The sequence below is a fragment of the Emys orbicularis genome, chromosome 14, assembly GCF_028017835.1.
Source record: "Emys orbicularis isolate rEmyOrb1 chromosome 14, rEmyOrb1.hap1, whole genome shotgun sequence".
Taxonomy (NCBI): domain Eukaryota; kingdom Metazoa; phylum Chordata; order Testudines; family Emydidae; genus Emys; species Emys orbicularis.
Window position 1 is genome coordinate 32,755,183 of NC_088696.1, and position 16,646 is coordinate 32,771,828.

At 40.9% G+C, this 16,646-nt stretch overlaps 1 protein-coding gene across 1 annotated transcript in view; it reads left to right on the plus strand.

Annotated features, from left to right (window-relative positions):
• SLC6A2 (solute carrier family 6 member 2) overlaps positions 1 to 16,003 on the plus strand; it is a 119,910-nt gene extending 103,907 nt beyond the window's left edge. The window contains exons 12-14 of the mRNA XM_065416415.1: positions 8,006 to 8,173; positions 14,264 to 14,335; positions 15,980 to 16,003. Of these exons, the coding sequence (XP_065272487.1) occupies positions 8,006 to 8,173; positions 14,264 to 14,335; positions 15,980 to 16,003 (264 nt within the window). The remainder of the gene's footprint in view (positions 1 to 8,005; positions 8,174 to 14,263; positions 14,336 to 15,979) is intronic.
• Positions 16,004 to 16,646: the final 643 nt, after the last annotated feature.

Sequence of the window (16,646 nt, forward strand, 5' to 3'; positions counted from 1 at the left end):
CTCAATACTTATATTTAAGAATCCTTGTCCCTCAGAATCCAGACAGCATAAAAGAGATTCAGGCTATGTGTAAACTATAAATTACTGAGGTATAATTTATGTCACTCAGGGGTGTGAATAATCCACACCCCTGAGCAGCATAAGTTTATACCAACCTAAGCGCTGGCATAGACAGCACTATGTCAGCAGGAGAGCTACCACCTCTCGCAGAGGCAGGAGTTATTAGGCCAATGGGAAAGCTCTTCACTGCTTGGTTTAGAGCATCTTCACCAGAAGTGGTGCAGCTGCATCGGTGTAGACATAGCCTCAGTTTCCCCTTGTCAGGGGTTTTTATCCCCTCCACTCCAGAGTCCAAAGCTGATGGGATAAGTTCATGAGTAGGTCTCTCCTTCCTGGAGGGAGTGAGGAATGCAGTCAACACAGCCTCTGTCCTTTGATGCTACACAATGCCTCATTTGCCTTCAATGTGCCATCTGATTGTATTCAGGATGAGCACTTTCCCTTAATTAATGCTTCTTTTCCTGTTCAGTGAGTTACACAATTACAGAGGTTTACAATGCAAACACTCAATATAACTTTATACCACAGGCTATAGGGGTTATAAGTGAGATCAATAATGCAGCGTCCTACAAACATTATATAAAGTCTAACACTAAACACATTTTTATCAACTTAACATCTAATATCTATTCTGATAATGCTAACACACAAGTAAGCAAGGCTGGTTTCCAGCTATGCATTTGTAAGTGTTCAATAAGGTCTGGGGCCTTGGCATGAGCTGCACCTGGTCTGCCTTCATCATACGATGGTACATTTCCACCTCCTTTTGACCAGTTGTGCCTCTGGAAGCATGTTTGATATGAGGGTGAGAGTATCTGTGGGGGCTTTTTCCCTCCCTGTCTCCTCTCCATAAGCCCAAGATGGTAGTTGTCCTAGTACTTTTGTACAAAATTTTGAATGTATAAAATGACAGCTTCAAATTTGTTAGTATTATCTGCAAACTGATCTGTATAATGTTTTGGGCATTTGCAGTTTCAGGGAAGTTCAATTCTGAGGACTTAAAAACTACACAAAATGACTAGTTAAAACCAGAGAGAGAAACTTCCTGGAAGAAATGTCACCAGTTTTGCCCAATTTTGATCAAAACCATTAGCTGCAATAATACTTTGTATATATTATGCATCACTTTCCATCCAAGGATCTCAATGTTCTTTACACAAAACTAAATAAGGCTCCCACAACACCCTTGACACAAGTACATATTATCTTTGTTATCCAGATAGAGAGATGGAGGCAGCGAGTGTTTATATCACATCCCCTGGATCTCAGAGAATGTCTGCGATAAAGCTGGGAAGAGAACCAAAATCTCCTGACTCTCATTCCCTGATTTTTAACCACAATATCTTTCATTTAAAGGTGAAATTGCTACTCTTAATCAGTGTGACTGAAACTAATGTTACGAATGAAGTCAGAGATGTTACCAAAAAAACAAAACCAAAAACAACAAAAAAGCTAAAGCTAACTATACCCAATTACTGGATATTAAAGAAAATGCTGCATGTACTGTCTGGAAGGAATTATATGATTACAGATGGAAACTGAATCCGATCTATCTTTGTGTATTCTGGATCCTCTGCCCATCACTGGTTGTGATTCTGTGCTTCCACTTCAAGGATAAATACACCTCTACCCCAATATAACGCTGTCCTCGGGAGCCAAAAAATCTTACTGCGTTATAGGTGAAACCGCATTATATCGAACTTGCTTTGATCTGCCGGAGTGCGCAGCCCCGCCCCTGCGGAGCGCTGCTTTACCGCGTTATATCCGAATTCATGTTATATCGGGTTGCGTTATATCGGGGTAGAGGTGTATGTCTCATTATGACTTCAGTGATGCTCAGCAGATGTCAAACAAATTGGTTTAAAAAATAACCAAAAGAACAACCCTTTCCTCCCCACAACGAAATCTATAGGGTAATCAGGTACATGATTCCAGCTGTTGACAGAGTATACAGAACTGCAGGTTGCCCTCCATAAGGAACGAAACATAGGAATTGCCATACTGGGTCAAACCAAATCTAGCATCTAGTCCAATATTCTCTCTCTAACAACAGTCAATATCAGATGCTTCAGTGGAAGATGTAAAACCCCTGAAATACAATTTTGCAATAGCTTGTCCAAGGGGAGAAATGTTTTTCTCATAGCTATTGGGGCTTTGGTGTTTATCTTTTGATGAGTAACGCCATTGACTATAATTGAGTTTAGCTTTTCATAGGCAAATGCTTAGTGCAAAAAGGTGAAACATAACTGGTAAAAGCAGTATCCAATATGTTTCCTATTGATATTTCATTGATGGAGTTCAAAAGTGTAATACACACAGTACAAAGTGAAACTATTTAATGATTATACCACTGAAACGATCATGTTTGTAACAGTCAGAGCAAAATGTACAAATGCTGTCTTCCAATCAACTTAATCTCAACACAAATAACATGCTGCCAATTCAGGTCCCACCCCAAAATGTAAGATAAATAACTCAATATGGAGTGGTGATGTTTATACCTAATGTTTTAGGCAAATAAATATTTTGGGGGGGTTTATTCAGTGCTAAATTTCACTCAGCCATCATTAAACAAATATGTGTCAACTAAGCACATAACTTCTTGAGGCGTTACCATTTATGTATGTGCTTGTTTTTGAATAGTAAAACCACAACAATATGCACAAGAATGTGACTACATATAAAATTTTACAACTATTTGTTATATATGTACTAAAGAACATAATTCAGTTATTAATGTATTTTTTATTTGGAGAGTATGAAGATCACAAATGTAGACTAACGCATTAGAATATGTAGGGTGCAATTACTCCAAATGGTTAGCTGTGTGACATAGAGAGGAGACACATTAAATATAGCTTGTAAGCCTTCTGACGTGTATTAAGGAAAATAAACAGACGTTTCATTACATTTGAGGATTTTTTCTCCCTGAAATATGAAGGTAGCATTTGGTAGTTTTATGTAAAGGTTAGAGTTGGAACTAAACTGCAGTTTTATATTGGGTATTTATACATTCACTCCAGGTTATTTGTAGATCAAAAGGTCATGGTGCATATATGGAGATTTTGACATCATTGTGACCTAGGATATTTTCTGTTGCATTAAAGTTTATGCTTTCAATTTAAAATTGAAAGCAGTAGCGATCTGCCAAATAGCTACATCAAATCTGGATCAGATATCGTCTCAAAGTTGAAAATTAGGTATCAAACAGTTAATGACACAAGGCATTCTTATCGAGACATATTTATGATGGGATACACCAATACATTTTTAAAAGGGAAAACATTTTAATAGCATACTTAGCATCTGATACCATCCAATCAGTAATGAGCCAATGAAGCATACACTGAAGTCAGTCAGTCGTACTTTATATTAATGTTCCATTTGTAGGTGTTTTATAAAAGGTTAATGAATGATCAAAAGATGTTATAAATATGTTACAGACATGAGGACTGTATGTTGAAGATGATTATAAACACATCAGTAGAAGGTATATAGAGTGGTTATAAATCATTGTTACATAAACAACCTATTGACCTGTTAAGTGCTCTGACAATTGATTAACCATTTAGTAGCCCTTTAAACACTAGTTATAAATATAAACTTAGTATAAATTGTGACCCTCAAGGATAGATCCTGCAACCAAATCCACACAAATGTTTGGATCCAGATCCCAATCTACAATAGTTTGAATGAAAATGCTGGATCTAGCTTTCTTGTGTACCACACTCCCTGCAACCCAACTTTTGAGAATGGGAAGCCAAGTTCTGGATTCAATTTTACAGCACAAACCTAGCTCTAGGGAAGTAAATGAAGGATGTTCTAATGGTGTTTTCCTGGCTACCAGGAATTTTGGGTATTTGGGATGTAACCTCAGCTCTATTTTTAATCACACAATTGCTCACAGATGTCTGTGTGTAGGATGTGGGATGCAGCGTAATGGTCACTGTCTTTCCAAATAAGCTTATTCCGGTATAAATATGTTACCAATCGTTCTCTAAATTTCTTGGTGATGAACTGCATGGTCAGGGTTAGATAACTACCCACCTTCAGTGTAGACAGGTGATAATTGGAAAGCGAATTAAAAAAGAATTTCTAATCTCTCTAAAGTATATGCTTTAATATCTACTGTAAACATAAAAATATGTACCTTTCTGGATCAGTGGATGCTGCATCCTCTAGCCATGCATACAGTCCTAGAAGACCTCCAGAATTAAAGTCCAATATTGTCAATCATTGACTAAGTGTAACTACTATATATAGATACTTTCTAATATCTGTGGGGAGAGTACACACATTTTAGACAACATTGAGTAGCTTGATTCTAATAGTCTGGGTTTTTTCAGGTGTCTTAAAAGGTTATATGGACACTGTAAGCATGATTTATTAGGGGGAAAACATAGTCCATACAATTTTTTTTACCTATATTTTGTCTCCATTATAAATTGTGAAAAAGCAATGGAAATGCTTTTTGTTGTTGTTTGTTTTAAACCAGAGGGAAAATCTGAATTGAAAAGATGTAGCAGAATTAGAGGGGGCTCAGAGACAGTGAGAAAAGAGTGGAATTGTTTAATTTACAGGATATTAATAAGAGGAGCTATAAATTATACGGTATAATGAATGGCACAGAGAAGGTAGATCAGGAACTTCTGTTAGCCGTCTCTTATAATGAAAGAACAAGACAACAAATACAAAGCTGATTAAGGAAATAGTTTTTTTAACACAACGTACCCTGTGGAACTCATTGCCACATGAGATCAATGAGGCTAAGAACTTTGCAAGATTCAAAAAACAACTGGTCAAAAAAGATAACAAAAATAATGAGTTAGAATAGTTAAATATTGAATTTTAAAAGAATTTTGGAAGGGATGTAAACCTGCATGCTTCACAACATAAACCAGCCTCTAACAAGTGGTTTTTAAGAGAAAATTTTACCTGGGGGAAGGTTACCCCATAATTGCCTAGTGCAGGGGTCCTTCACTTTCCTCAGAAGCATTTGGTACTGACCACTGTCCAGGATAATGGATTAGAAGGCTCCCTGTTCTAATTTAGTATAGGAATTCCTATGTTCCTAAATATAAACAGGTCTTTCCATAGGATACTAGATCAAACTCTTAGGAGTTTTAGATATCCACATATCTATGTTAGCATTAGGAAGTCTCTTGTTGAAACATTATCCCCACATTTCTCACAGCTATTGAATGCCAGCCAAAAATATCACTAGATGAACCAACATTTGTGAGTATATAGCATTTCTGGCATTCTTGCTGATTTGAAAAAGCTATCTCAGTAGCCTTTGACATTCTAGGCCTGGTCTACACTAGAAAATTATGTTGGCTTAACTACACACCCCTGAACGGCGTAGTTAAACCGACCTAAGTCCCTGTGTAAACAGCATTAAGTTGACGGAAGAATTCTTCTGTTGACCTAGCTACGAACTCTTGGGGAGGTGGATTACCTATGATGGTGGGAGAACCCCTCCCATCAGCGTAGGTAGTGTCTACACTGAAGTGCTTCTGTAGCCCTTCAAGTATAGAGAAGCCCTCAGTCGCTGAACATCTGAAGTAGTTGCATGGCCCAAGGTGGAATAGCCAGGGGGACAAAAAGAAATTACCAATGTACTTTGCACATTGAGATTATATACACATACTGATAGTCATCCAATTTATCTTCTGACAAATACAACATTTAAAGACATTACTGGTGACTGATTCTATTGGTATTGTACTACAATATCTCTAACAAAACTCAAACATATTATACTGAATCAATAAGTGATTCAGAATGTTTCTAGCCTGCATTGTATTATAAATCTAACGTTCTTTCAGTAGGACACACAATCCAAGGAAGATATATTTTGATGGGCATAAGAGTGGCTGAGTTTTTCAATTTTCAGTAGCTCATGTTCAACATGGAGCAGCAGCTAGAAAAAAAAATACCCTCAAGCATCTTATTTGTTTAAGTGGGATAGAAAGTGCTGCTGTACGTTGAGAGAGTGGAACATCTGGCCAAGCTGTCCCAAAAATCTTTAGCCAGAAGAGCTTTTTTCCCCACCAAGGCTTTTTTCCTAGAGTAATGGTTTTCCTGACCCAAAAACATTTTCAAAATTTCAAAAACTGTCCCACTCCATATCCACATCAGGATGAAACTAGAAACCTTTCCATTTTTGTCACAAAATAAAACCAACACACACCGAATCCAATCTGAGACTAGTCAATAATAGCAAATAGCCTGGTGGTGAGAGCACTCATATGTGGTGTGGGAGGCCCAAGCTCAAGTTCCTGCTCTGCCTAGATTGGAGCAGAGACTTGAATCTGGGTTTCCCACATCCATGCTATAACCACTGGGCTAATGGCAATTCTGGGGACACACACTTGAGAAACCTTTCTAATGATATAAACTGAATATGGCACACATTAAATGGATTAAAAACTGGCTAACTGATAGGTCTCACAATGTAATTGTAAATGGGAAACTATTGAGTGGCTGTGTTTCCAGTGGGTTCCCACAGGGATTAGCTCTTGACCCAGTGTTTAACATTTTTATCAATGTCCAGTAAGAAAACATAAAATCATCACAGATAAAGTTTGCAGATGACACAAAAAAATGGGGGAAGTGGTAAAATAATGAAGAGGACAGGTCACTGTGTCAGAGGGATCTGGATTACTTGGTAAACTGGGTGCAAGCAAACAATATGCATTTTAATATGCGTAAATGTATACATCTAGAAACAAAGAATGTAGGTCATACTCATAGGATAGGGGATTCTATCCGAAAAAGATTTGTGGCCCAATGCGACACTGTGGCCAAAAGTGCTAATGCAATCCTTGGATGAACAAACAGAGGAATCTCAAGTAGAAGTAGAAAGGTTATTTTACCTCTATATTTGACAGTGGTGCAACTACTGCTGGAATAGCGTGCCCAGTTCTGATGCCCACAATTTTAAGAAAGATGTTGATAAATTAGAGAGGGTTCAGAGAAGAGCCACATGAATGATTAGAAAACTTGCCTTATAGTGATAGACTAAAAGAGCTTAATCTGTTTATTTTAACAAAGAGAAGCTTAAGGGTTGACTTGATTACAGTCTGTAAGTATCTACGCGGGCAACAAATATTTAATAACAGGCTCCTCAGTCAAGCAGGGACAGTCCCATCCTTATGAAGCATTCAGGGCCGGCTTTAGGCCGATTCCCCGGAATCAGGCCCCGCGCCTAAGAGGGCCCCACGCGTTAGGCGCCTTTTTAATTTTTAAATTTTTTTTTACTCACCCAGCGGCGGAACACTCCGGGTCTTTGGCGGCATTTCGGCGGCGGGGGGGGGGGGGGTGTCCTTCAGTGCCGTGGAAGACCCGGAGCCGAGTGAAGGACCCCCCGCCGCCGAAGACCTGGAATGCCGCCGGGTATTCGAATTGGGTCCCGCAGGTCCTAAAGCCAGCCCTGGAAGCATTACTAGAACCCCTGGGGAAAAGGACAAAGAGGGATCTTGAGGAGACCTCAGGGACCCTTTGAAAATCTCTGCCTATAGTCCTGTCCGGGACCCATGACTACAGCCTTAAGAACATCCCCATCTCTAACTCTAGTTTAAACTACAGAATAACAAGTCAGCCTCCCCTGTCTGCTTCAGAAGTAGGGGAGGAAATCCCCCTTCCACAGCAGCGTGTAGTCTGCTGGTGAGGTTCACTAGTACACAGGGCAGATACAAATAGCCTGGCTGGAATTTTATGATTTTTCTGGCCTTTAACATCATTCGTGAGTGCCCTAAGTGGTTCCACACTGTCTTCTAAAAGGGACACATTGTAAACAGGCTGAAGGTAGGGCCTATTGCACTGGTCTAAGTATCCCCTTTGCACTGGGCAGCCTGCCTGATCTAACAGATGAGGCTTGTTTTCCACTTGGAGTTTTCCCAAAGGACTAAAATTGTGGTTCTTTCTATTTTTCCTTCCTTAGTTTGTGGTGATAGTCAGTATTATAAACTTCAAACCTCTGACCTATGATGACTACACCTTCCCTCTCTGGGCAAATCGCATTGGCTGGGGAATAGCATTATCTTCAATGATCCTGGTGCCTGCCTACATTATCTATAAATTTCTGAACGTGCGTGGGACCTTTAAAGAAGTAAGTGGAGTGCTAATAAAAGGTCATGAAATGTTATTATGAAATGAATGTACTGGATTTGCGCTAACAGTTTGCTTCTCTAGCTCCCCAGACACATTCCTCGTTATGTGACCTTTCAGATCCAGCTTTCTAACGGGTTAGAATTACGAACTGGATTTAATACACCCTATTCCAGTTTCTAGACAGAAATTAGTCTGCCAGAATGCCCCACTGTAGTTCATAAAAGCATTTTTAATGCACATTTTAAAGTTGAATTAGTAGATTTTTCTCAACTGTAGAAATATATATAAATGGATGCCTTCAGATAAAACATCCAGAATAAAGAGTGGACCCAGTCCAGATGCTTTCTCTAGACAGCAATTTGGCCCATGATTCTCAACAGGAGTCTTGTGCATCTCTGAAAATCTGGGCACTTCATTGAGGTGATTAAAATAGATTAGGCCACTCATCTGAAAATATGGTTCCAAATGTTTATTGTATAGCTGATATTTTAAAAAAAGTTGGAGGGTGGGTAATTATAGAGCTAGTGACATCATCTATTTTGAAGGTTGCTTGACAGTTCCCATTCATAGACCCTGTTTTCGGTTGCTTATAATTTTTTCATGCTGGGGGTCTACCTCAGGCTGAATATTCTTGGAAAACTTCAGCCAAAATAGAGGAATCATTATCAAAAATGAAGTTGTGAAAAATAAGTCCTATTTCCCGTATTAAAAAATTCTGGGGAAAATTTGAATTGCTCTAGAGCCCCCATGCTTTGGAACAGGGACTTGGAATTTGGCAGGGGGTAGACTTTGTGTCAGGAATGTGCCTTTTGCTATCCCTATGGAAATCTGCTGAAACGTGGGCAAGTAATAAGCTTTGAAAAATAGCCGTTCACATGCGCTCAGTAAAGACTTCTTAAGGCTTGTCTACAGCTATTCAGGAATAGTGATTAAGCTTTAAATTAACACCATATCCTTATCCAAATTAACTTTCAAGTAGACAAGTTGTTAGATTTTTGCAGCTAGATTCCCCAAAGATTCAGTCCACACTGGGATGCTCCATATTGTTCCCTGCAATTGCAGCTCTGGGCTCCTGCAGGCTCTGCCAGGCACCTGAACTGAGAGCAGGGAGACTGTCTCTCCTGTACTCTCAATGACACTCATGCTGGACCCAGGCAGCTGCCTGAATTGAATGCAGAGGGGCAAGAGTAGGACCTGTGAAAGAGGAAAGGGGAGTAGATTGGGAAAAGGACAAAGGGGTGGGGCAAGACTGAGGCTGTGGGGGGGGATAGGGAAGGGAAACTGGGAATGGGAGTTAGGTTGGGATGGAGACTGGGAGTGGCTAGGGAGGGAAATGGGGAGATACCAGAGCCAGTAGGTGAGTAAAGAGTGGACAATGAGTGGGGCTGGGGGACACTAAGATTGGATGAGGATCCTTGGGAGGCAGATTGGGACTGAGATTCTGTGGGGATGGGAAACATGGGCAAGTGCATGTTTGGGGGAGGACTGGGAATTGCTGGGCAAGGGGATTGGTCTGGGGAGTCCAGAGGGGTGAGACTAGGACTTGCTGGACACGGAGACTGGCACTTGGGTGAACAGTCTCCTGAGGAGTGAAGACTGAGATGAGGAACCAGGGGTGCAGAATACACAGGGCTGAGACAGGCAGGTTGGAGGGGATGGGACAAAAGAAATTCAAGCTTTGGTGGAAATGTGCAGAAGAGTCTGTGCCCACTAGACAAACTCCCCTCCGCAGCCTTGAACGGAACCCAAGATTCCTGTGTCTCACCATTCCTTTGCTGTCAGCAAATGTCTGCAAAACCCACTGGCAAATTGTCTCATCCCCCTCCAGTGTTGTTCAACAAAGAGGATGACAACCTACTACTGCTATCAGTTACTCCATTAATTCAAGTAGCAGAGGTCTGTGGGGTGGGTCTAAATGTTCCAACCCTGTTGATGTACCTTGTAGGTGTAAATATATCACATCATATGATGGATGTTGTTTTTTGTTTTATAGGTGTTTTTAGGATCTATATTGTTTTATATGTTATAGGAAATTACAGGCAAACTACATTAAAAGAACATCAGGGTTGCAAAGTCAAGCATTCAGAAGTTAGTAAATGCCAGAATTAAGATTGCCTGTGAAATCTTAATTTGGCCCTCTTTCAGAGCTGGATTAACTCTCCTGTGGGCCCGGGGCTATTAGATTTCATGGGGCCCCTGGGGGTTTGGAGTGGGGGAGTGGACGGAGGTGTGGGAGGGGGGTGCAGATCTAGTTGGGGGGTGGGCTCTGGGGTGGGTCCAGGGATGGGACAGGGGGTTAGGGTGCAGGCGGGGGTGCAGGCTCCAGCTGAGAGGTGCTTACCTCGGGCGGCTCCTGGTCAGCGGCGCAGCAGGGCTAAGGCAGGATCCCTGCCTGCCCTGGCTCCCCTAGGTGGCCAGCATGTCCGGATCCTAGGCACAGGGGCCAGGCCGCTCTGCGCAATGAATGCTGCCCATGCCTGGAGGCGCTGCCCCCGCAGCTCCCATTGGCCGCGGTACCCGGCCAATGGGGGCTGCAGAACCAGCGCTGGGGGCAGCGTGCAGAGATTCACTGAACCCCTTCGCCTAGGGGCTGCAGGGGCACATTGGCGAACTAGCGCTCATGGCTCCAGCCCCAGGGGGGCACCGAGGCTCAGGGACCGGTGTCCGGCCCGCAGCGCAGAGACTTGCCATGGGCCAGATGAAAAGAAGCAGTGGACCGCAGCCGGCCCGCGGGGCCCCCCTTAGCCAGAGGCCCTGAGCTGCAGCCCCTAAAGCCCCTGCATTAATCCGGCCCTGCCCAATATTGCACATACATTGCAGTCTTAAATCACATGATCACATATTTTTTCCACATGACCCCTGCCTCATTAACTTCACAGGCTGGACCTGCTCTGGAGATGATATCTGTAGGGCCCTTGTTACATTTGTTACAGAAGTTAAAAGGCGTGTAGGGGATAGAGCTCAATTGAAATTTTTTGATGAAAGCTGGGATGTGGGACATCCATGTTGTTGGTCTTTCTGATTTGGAGTAGGGACTTGTCTCGGTCTTCCACATCAGAGGTGAGTGTCTAAGACCCCTAAAATCTTGGCTATTTGGGGTTGGGGAGGAGCTCTCTCTCTCTCACACACACACACACACACGTTTTTGTGAAAGCTCCCTGTGTTGTTTGGATGTAGAATAAAAACAAATATTGAAATCGTGAAAGTTTTTATGAAATGGAATTCCGGTTTCCCATTTAGCCCAAGTAGTAAAATGAGGCAGGGGACCACAGGAAGAGAAAAGAGGGTCTCATGGTTAAGGCAGTTGAATGTTGTCCTGGGGAATTGGATTCTACCCCTACCTCTGCCACAGAGTTCTTGTGTGATACTGGCCAAGTCACTTAAAACAAACCTTTTCAGGTGGTCACTAATTGAGTGTTCCTTCCTGGTGCCTGGGGTCTGATCTGCAGAAGTCCTGAGCACTCACAGCAGCAACTGGAGCAAGGGGAGCATTGCTTTGAAGATATACCACAAAGTGCTACATAATGCTAAGTGCTCTGAAAAATTCAATCCCAGGCATCTCAAACTGGGCACTCAATATTAGTGGATACTTTTGACTCAATATGCCTCAGTTCCCCATCTGTCAAATGAGGATAACACCTCCTCATTTAACAGGGATGCTGAAAAATAAATTAATGTTTGTCTACCACTCAGATACTGTAATGATGAGCACCATAGAAAAGCCCACGTGGAAATTAATAGTTCTATCTTCAGAGCAGGGTTTGAATAACATGCAGGAAATAAGGCATGAGGCAACACACTGAACAATGAAGAGAAAATAGAATATTGAATAGCTGCTCATGAATTGAGCACCATCCGTCCTTTACACTGACTGAGGCAGGCATTTTGTGGCAAAACTAGTATGTGGTCATGTAAGGAAAGACTATCAAATGCATACACAGAAAGGGGCTGAAGAACGGTTGCATAAGCAACCCTAATTCTGACCTAATTTCCTAACTTCTGAGTGCTTGACTTTGCTACCTTAAAAATGTTCTTTTAACGTAGTGTTATTGTGTGTAATGTTAATCTAGTGTGTTATTGTTCTGCTTAAGAGGAACCTGGTTTCTATGGTGAAAAAAATACATCTAATTATTTTTCATTACAATCTCACTGCTCTGTACTTGCCTCAAATTACCATTTCAAAATGACACAAGTTTAAGATTCACTGATCATATTAATTTTCTCATCACTGTCACTGGAAATTCTTATCCATGCTCCAAAGGAATCCACAAATAGGACTTAGAAAGTAAAGCCACCTTTAGATCTGTTTTCAGCCCTTTAAAAATACCAAACGTACTCCTAAGACATTGAAATGTTGATTGTTTTATGTGCCTTATAGTCCAGTATTTTAAAACTCAGGCAAGCACAGTTTGAATATTATCTGGTTTATTGCAAACAGTTGGATTTCAATCATAGTATCTATCCATAATCTGAAAAGATGCCCCTAGGTTTGTCAAAATTCAGACTGCCACAAAGAAGCATTTTATGGTTTATATACCCAACAATTCCAACAATTTTCCCTTTCTTCTCCCCAGCAAATGACAGGAACCCTTCATATTGTTCATGTGTTCTGCACGCAGATGTTCTATTGACCTCAGCAGAAGATCTGTGTGTGGAACAAGTGCAGAAAATGCACTGTGGGTCTGATGCAAAACCTGCTGAGGCCAATGGAAAGGTGCCAATTGACTTCAAAAGGTTTTGGATCAGGCCCTTTAGTTCAGGTAGAATTTAATTATCTTTTAAACCTATTATGCAAATAGAGTTGTGAGGTAGCCAGGCATATTATTATAGTTCAATCTTTTATTTCTGAGCCTCAAATTCAAATAGTCTCCTAATATGTTAGGACAAGAGAAAGGTAAGAAAGACAATTCCATAGGCTCAACTGTGAGCCCTCTTGCATGCACAGGGGAGTAAGAGGGAGTCTAATCCTTCTTATACCACTGTGCAAGCTAACGGCAGTACAAGCATGGAGAAGACAGCGACCACTGCTTGTCAGCTATTCCTTCTCCTGCTCAGATGGATGAGAGTGGGCAGGGAGCAGAAGAAGACTTGACTCCACCCCCCAACACACCAGGTTAATTAGCAAAACCAGTGCAGACAGGGAGCCAGGAACCTGACTGAGGTCCTCTGAGTTACAATCTGATTCCCGCACTGCCCTTTACTCCTGCTAGTTTGTAGGGTTACAATCCAGCCCCGTGCAATCAATGTTCTGCAAAACCTTTGGCTTTCTTTTCACTGGGGTTTGTGCAAACCCTTTATTTTGTTCAGTTCTCTTGCGTTTGCAGATCCCTTTCAAGCGACACCAAAACCTCACAGCAGAATTCACTTTAGCCCACTGAGTTTCACCTGCTTGCAAAAGCTAATGACACAAAATGACACAAGGGCAAGCTCAGGTTTGCTCACAAAGCTTGAACCTTAGCAATACCCAAAAATAAAAGGGCTGCAGATAAAGGGGAAGCCATGCCCAAAATTCTTAGTATAAGTATAAGATATCAAGGGCTAAATTGTGGCTATTCAGCTTGCAATAGAGGGAGAGAGGAGGGAACCTCTCCAGCAGGAGCTCCTAGAGGCATGCATAGTGCCCATGGAAGTGTATGCCAAAGCAATGTTTGTGTGTGCTCCCAAATGACACTACAACCTAGGCTTTGTGGACAATATGGAGGGGTACCCTCCCATGCACCTTTCTTCACCTGTTTGCATTGTTACTAGCCTCCAGCAATCCTTGCATTCAGGAAGTTCAAGGGCTGTGATGCCAAGTAGCTCCTGGGGCCCTTTTCCCATGTTGGGGGGACCAGCTAAACTTTATCATAAACATTCTGTTGTTGCTGTGAGATTAGGACTACCATCAAGAAGCTCATAAATTATAATACACTTTTGTCTCTCAATGATTAGGTCCCCTCTGGGCTCAATGATATTAAAAATTAAGTCACTGATTTAGAGAAAACTCACACTATTTCCCTGTAAACCCAGGGATAACATCCCCTATCTGCAGATCTAACCCATTTAACATGGCTAACTTTCTTTCCTGTGTGCCTCCACTCTTGTTTAGAGACTAGCTTACTGCATCACACCTGAGAACGAACACCATCTTGTGGCACAAGGGAACGTGAGGCAGTTTAAGGTGTGTATTCCTTCTCCCTACCTCCCTGCCCACTCCTTTGCACCCTTAGCAAGTTTGACTGGCAAATGAAAGTGGGTTTGATTCCTTTCTGCCTTTTTGCCAGTATGTTGCTTTGTGGGTGGGAAAATGCCATGTGCATCGGCCTTGTAGGACTTTTGGTACCTATCTTTTACCATTTTAACAATATGACCCTATAGAGTCCATGAGGTTATCCCACAGCAGATCTAGTTCCAAGCATTTTTGTTCATATGCAATCATGGTGAGATCTCATCAAAGGACATCTTGGCAATGATCGATTCCAGACCATCATGCAGTTTTTTTAAAAATTAAGTATTATGAGATGCTTCTCCCCTCACATAAGTTATTTCATAGGGATCTGGATTGACGGTTTCTACCTCAAACTCCAGATATGTGCCACCAGTCATGACAAAGAGGCAAGCAAATATCCTGTGACAAGAACTCACTTACAAAATGGTTATGCTGAGATGACCCGATACAGAAATGTAATAGGTTTTCCCCATATGCTTACAGGTTGAACATGTTCCTTATTTTGCATGGATGGTCTTTAAGCAACCATGACAAATATGCTATAAGTTTCCAATGAGGCCTTCGACTTAGCAAATAAAATGAGCCTGTTGAAAAACTCTTTGCTAAAAGTGAAAAAGGATACAAATATCCCATTCTGCACTATTATCAACATTCATACTGTATTGTTTTTTGCCTTCGTGGTTAAAACTAACTAATAATTATGTACAATAGCTCAAAACTTGACCCCAGTTGCATTGCTGATTCAGATTCAGGTGCTGGTCCTGAAAAATAAGGTGAAAATTTGGCTCTTTATATTTAGTTTGAAACAAACGCAAGAAACTGAATAGGCAAAATACTCGCTATATATGAGGGAGAATTCTTTCTATATATTTTAGAGTGATATTATAGTAGAGATATCTTCCCTTATATTTTAATACCTCAAATGTAAGTGATTATGACTCAAGATTTCAAATGTGTGTGTTTCCATATTTTCTCTGTAATTACTGCACATGAACATGCAGACATGGGCTATATGCACATATTTCTGCACAATTCTGAACATTTGAACCCAAAGACATAGTGGTATAACATATCTTTTCAGCAGTTTTGGATTTAAATTATGGAGGTTGGGAAAACAGACAAAAAGTAGAAAGGCATAATTTGAAAAAAGCAGGAGTGGGGCTCTGACAATGGAGTTCCTGGATGATGTGTCAATCACTGAGGCCTGTGTATTGACTTAAGTTACTGTTTCCAAATAGCCAGCATCAATAGCAGAAAAACATCATGATTGTTGAACGTTAATCTTCTTTAAGCATCTTAACAAAACATTAAACCATGTGCCTATCTTATGATGCAACTAGTATCTTAGTTATGTTTCCCTAATGTCCAACTGTTGTGCATTTTAAAACTGTCCAATTATTAAATGATCGCTGTATAAGACAAGCTGGTTGTTAATAGAAACTGGGATTCATTCTGAAAATAATACTGGTAGTCCATTTTTCCTGCTTTTCTGTAATTCAAGATTTGTCATCTCCCTTATTTCATACTTACTCTCATCACTATCATTGAAGTCAATAATATATTATCAAATAAATAATGGCTTCTGTTTCCTTTCAGCTTCAACACTGGCTATCAATATGACAACTGACAGGTTGAGGAAAAAGCCAATACATTAAACTAAACTGGGAATAAACGAAAAGTCAAGTTCAAAGCTCTCTTGATTGTGTTTGGACCAGGCTGGCTCAGAGCTCATCTACTGATTCCTTTGAGGGAAGACAGCTTCTGCTCTCTGTTTTCTCTATTACTTGGTTTCAAATGAACTTACAGACTGGTTTTCCATTTCCTTATATCTTTCAGTGCCATGAGATCCATACTTGACCAAATTTGTGAGCTTTGATAGAGATAGAAGTGGAGGAGGGAGCAGAAAATCAGCATTAATTAAAGAAACTCTTGTCTTGGAGAAATAAATAAAAAACATAATTCCTTTTAAAATTCCTGCCACAACATTGTTTAGAGACCAACTATATACTCAGAGATGGATGCATCTCAATTATGAGACAAGAGTGACTTTAAGTGCACATTCATGTCATTTGCTTTCTTTCAGGACTATCCTTTGGGATATAATTTTGCATCCTTCTGAAGTGGAGACTCAGTGCTTCACTTTCAGTGGTTTGTTATTAGTCTCTTCTTTTGGTGAAGAAGGTTGTCTTTGCTGTATATGTCTGTGCCATTTTCTGTGCAGTTGAACTATACACACCGAAAAGTAACAGGGATGGAATTAAAT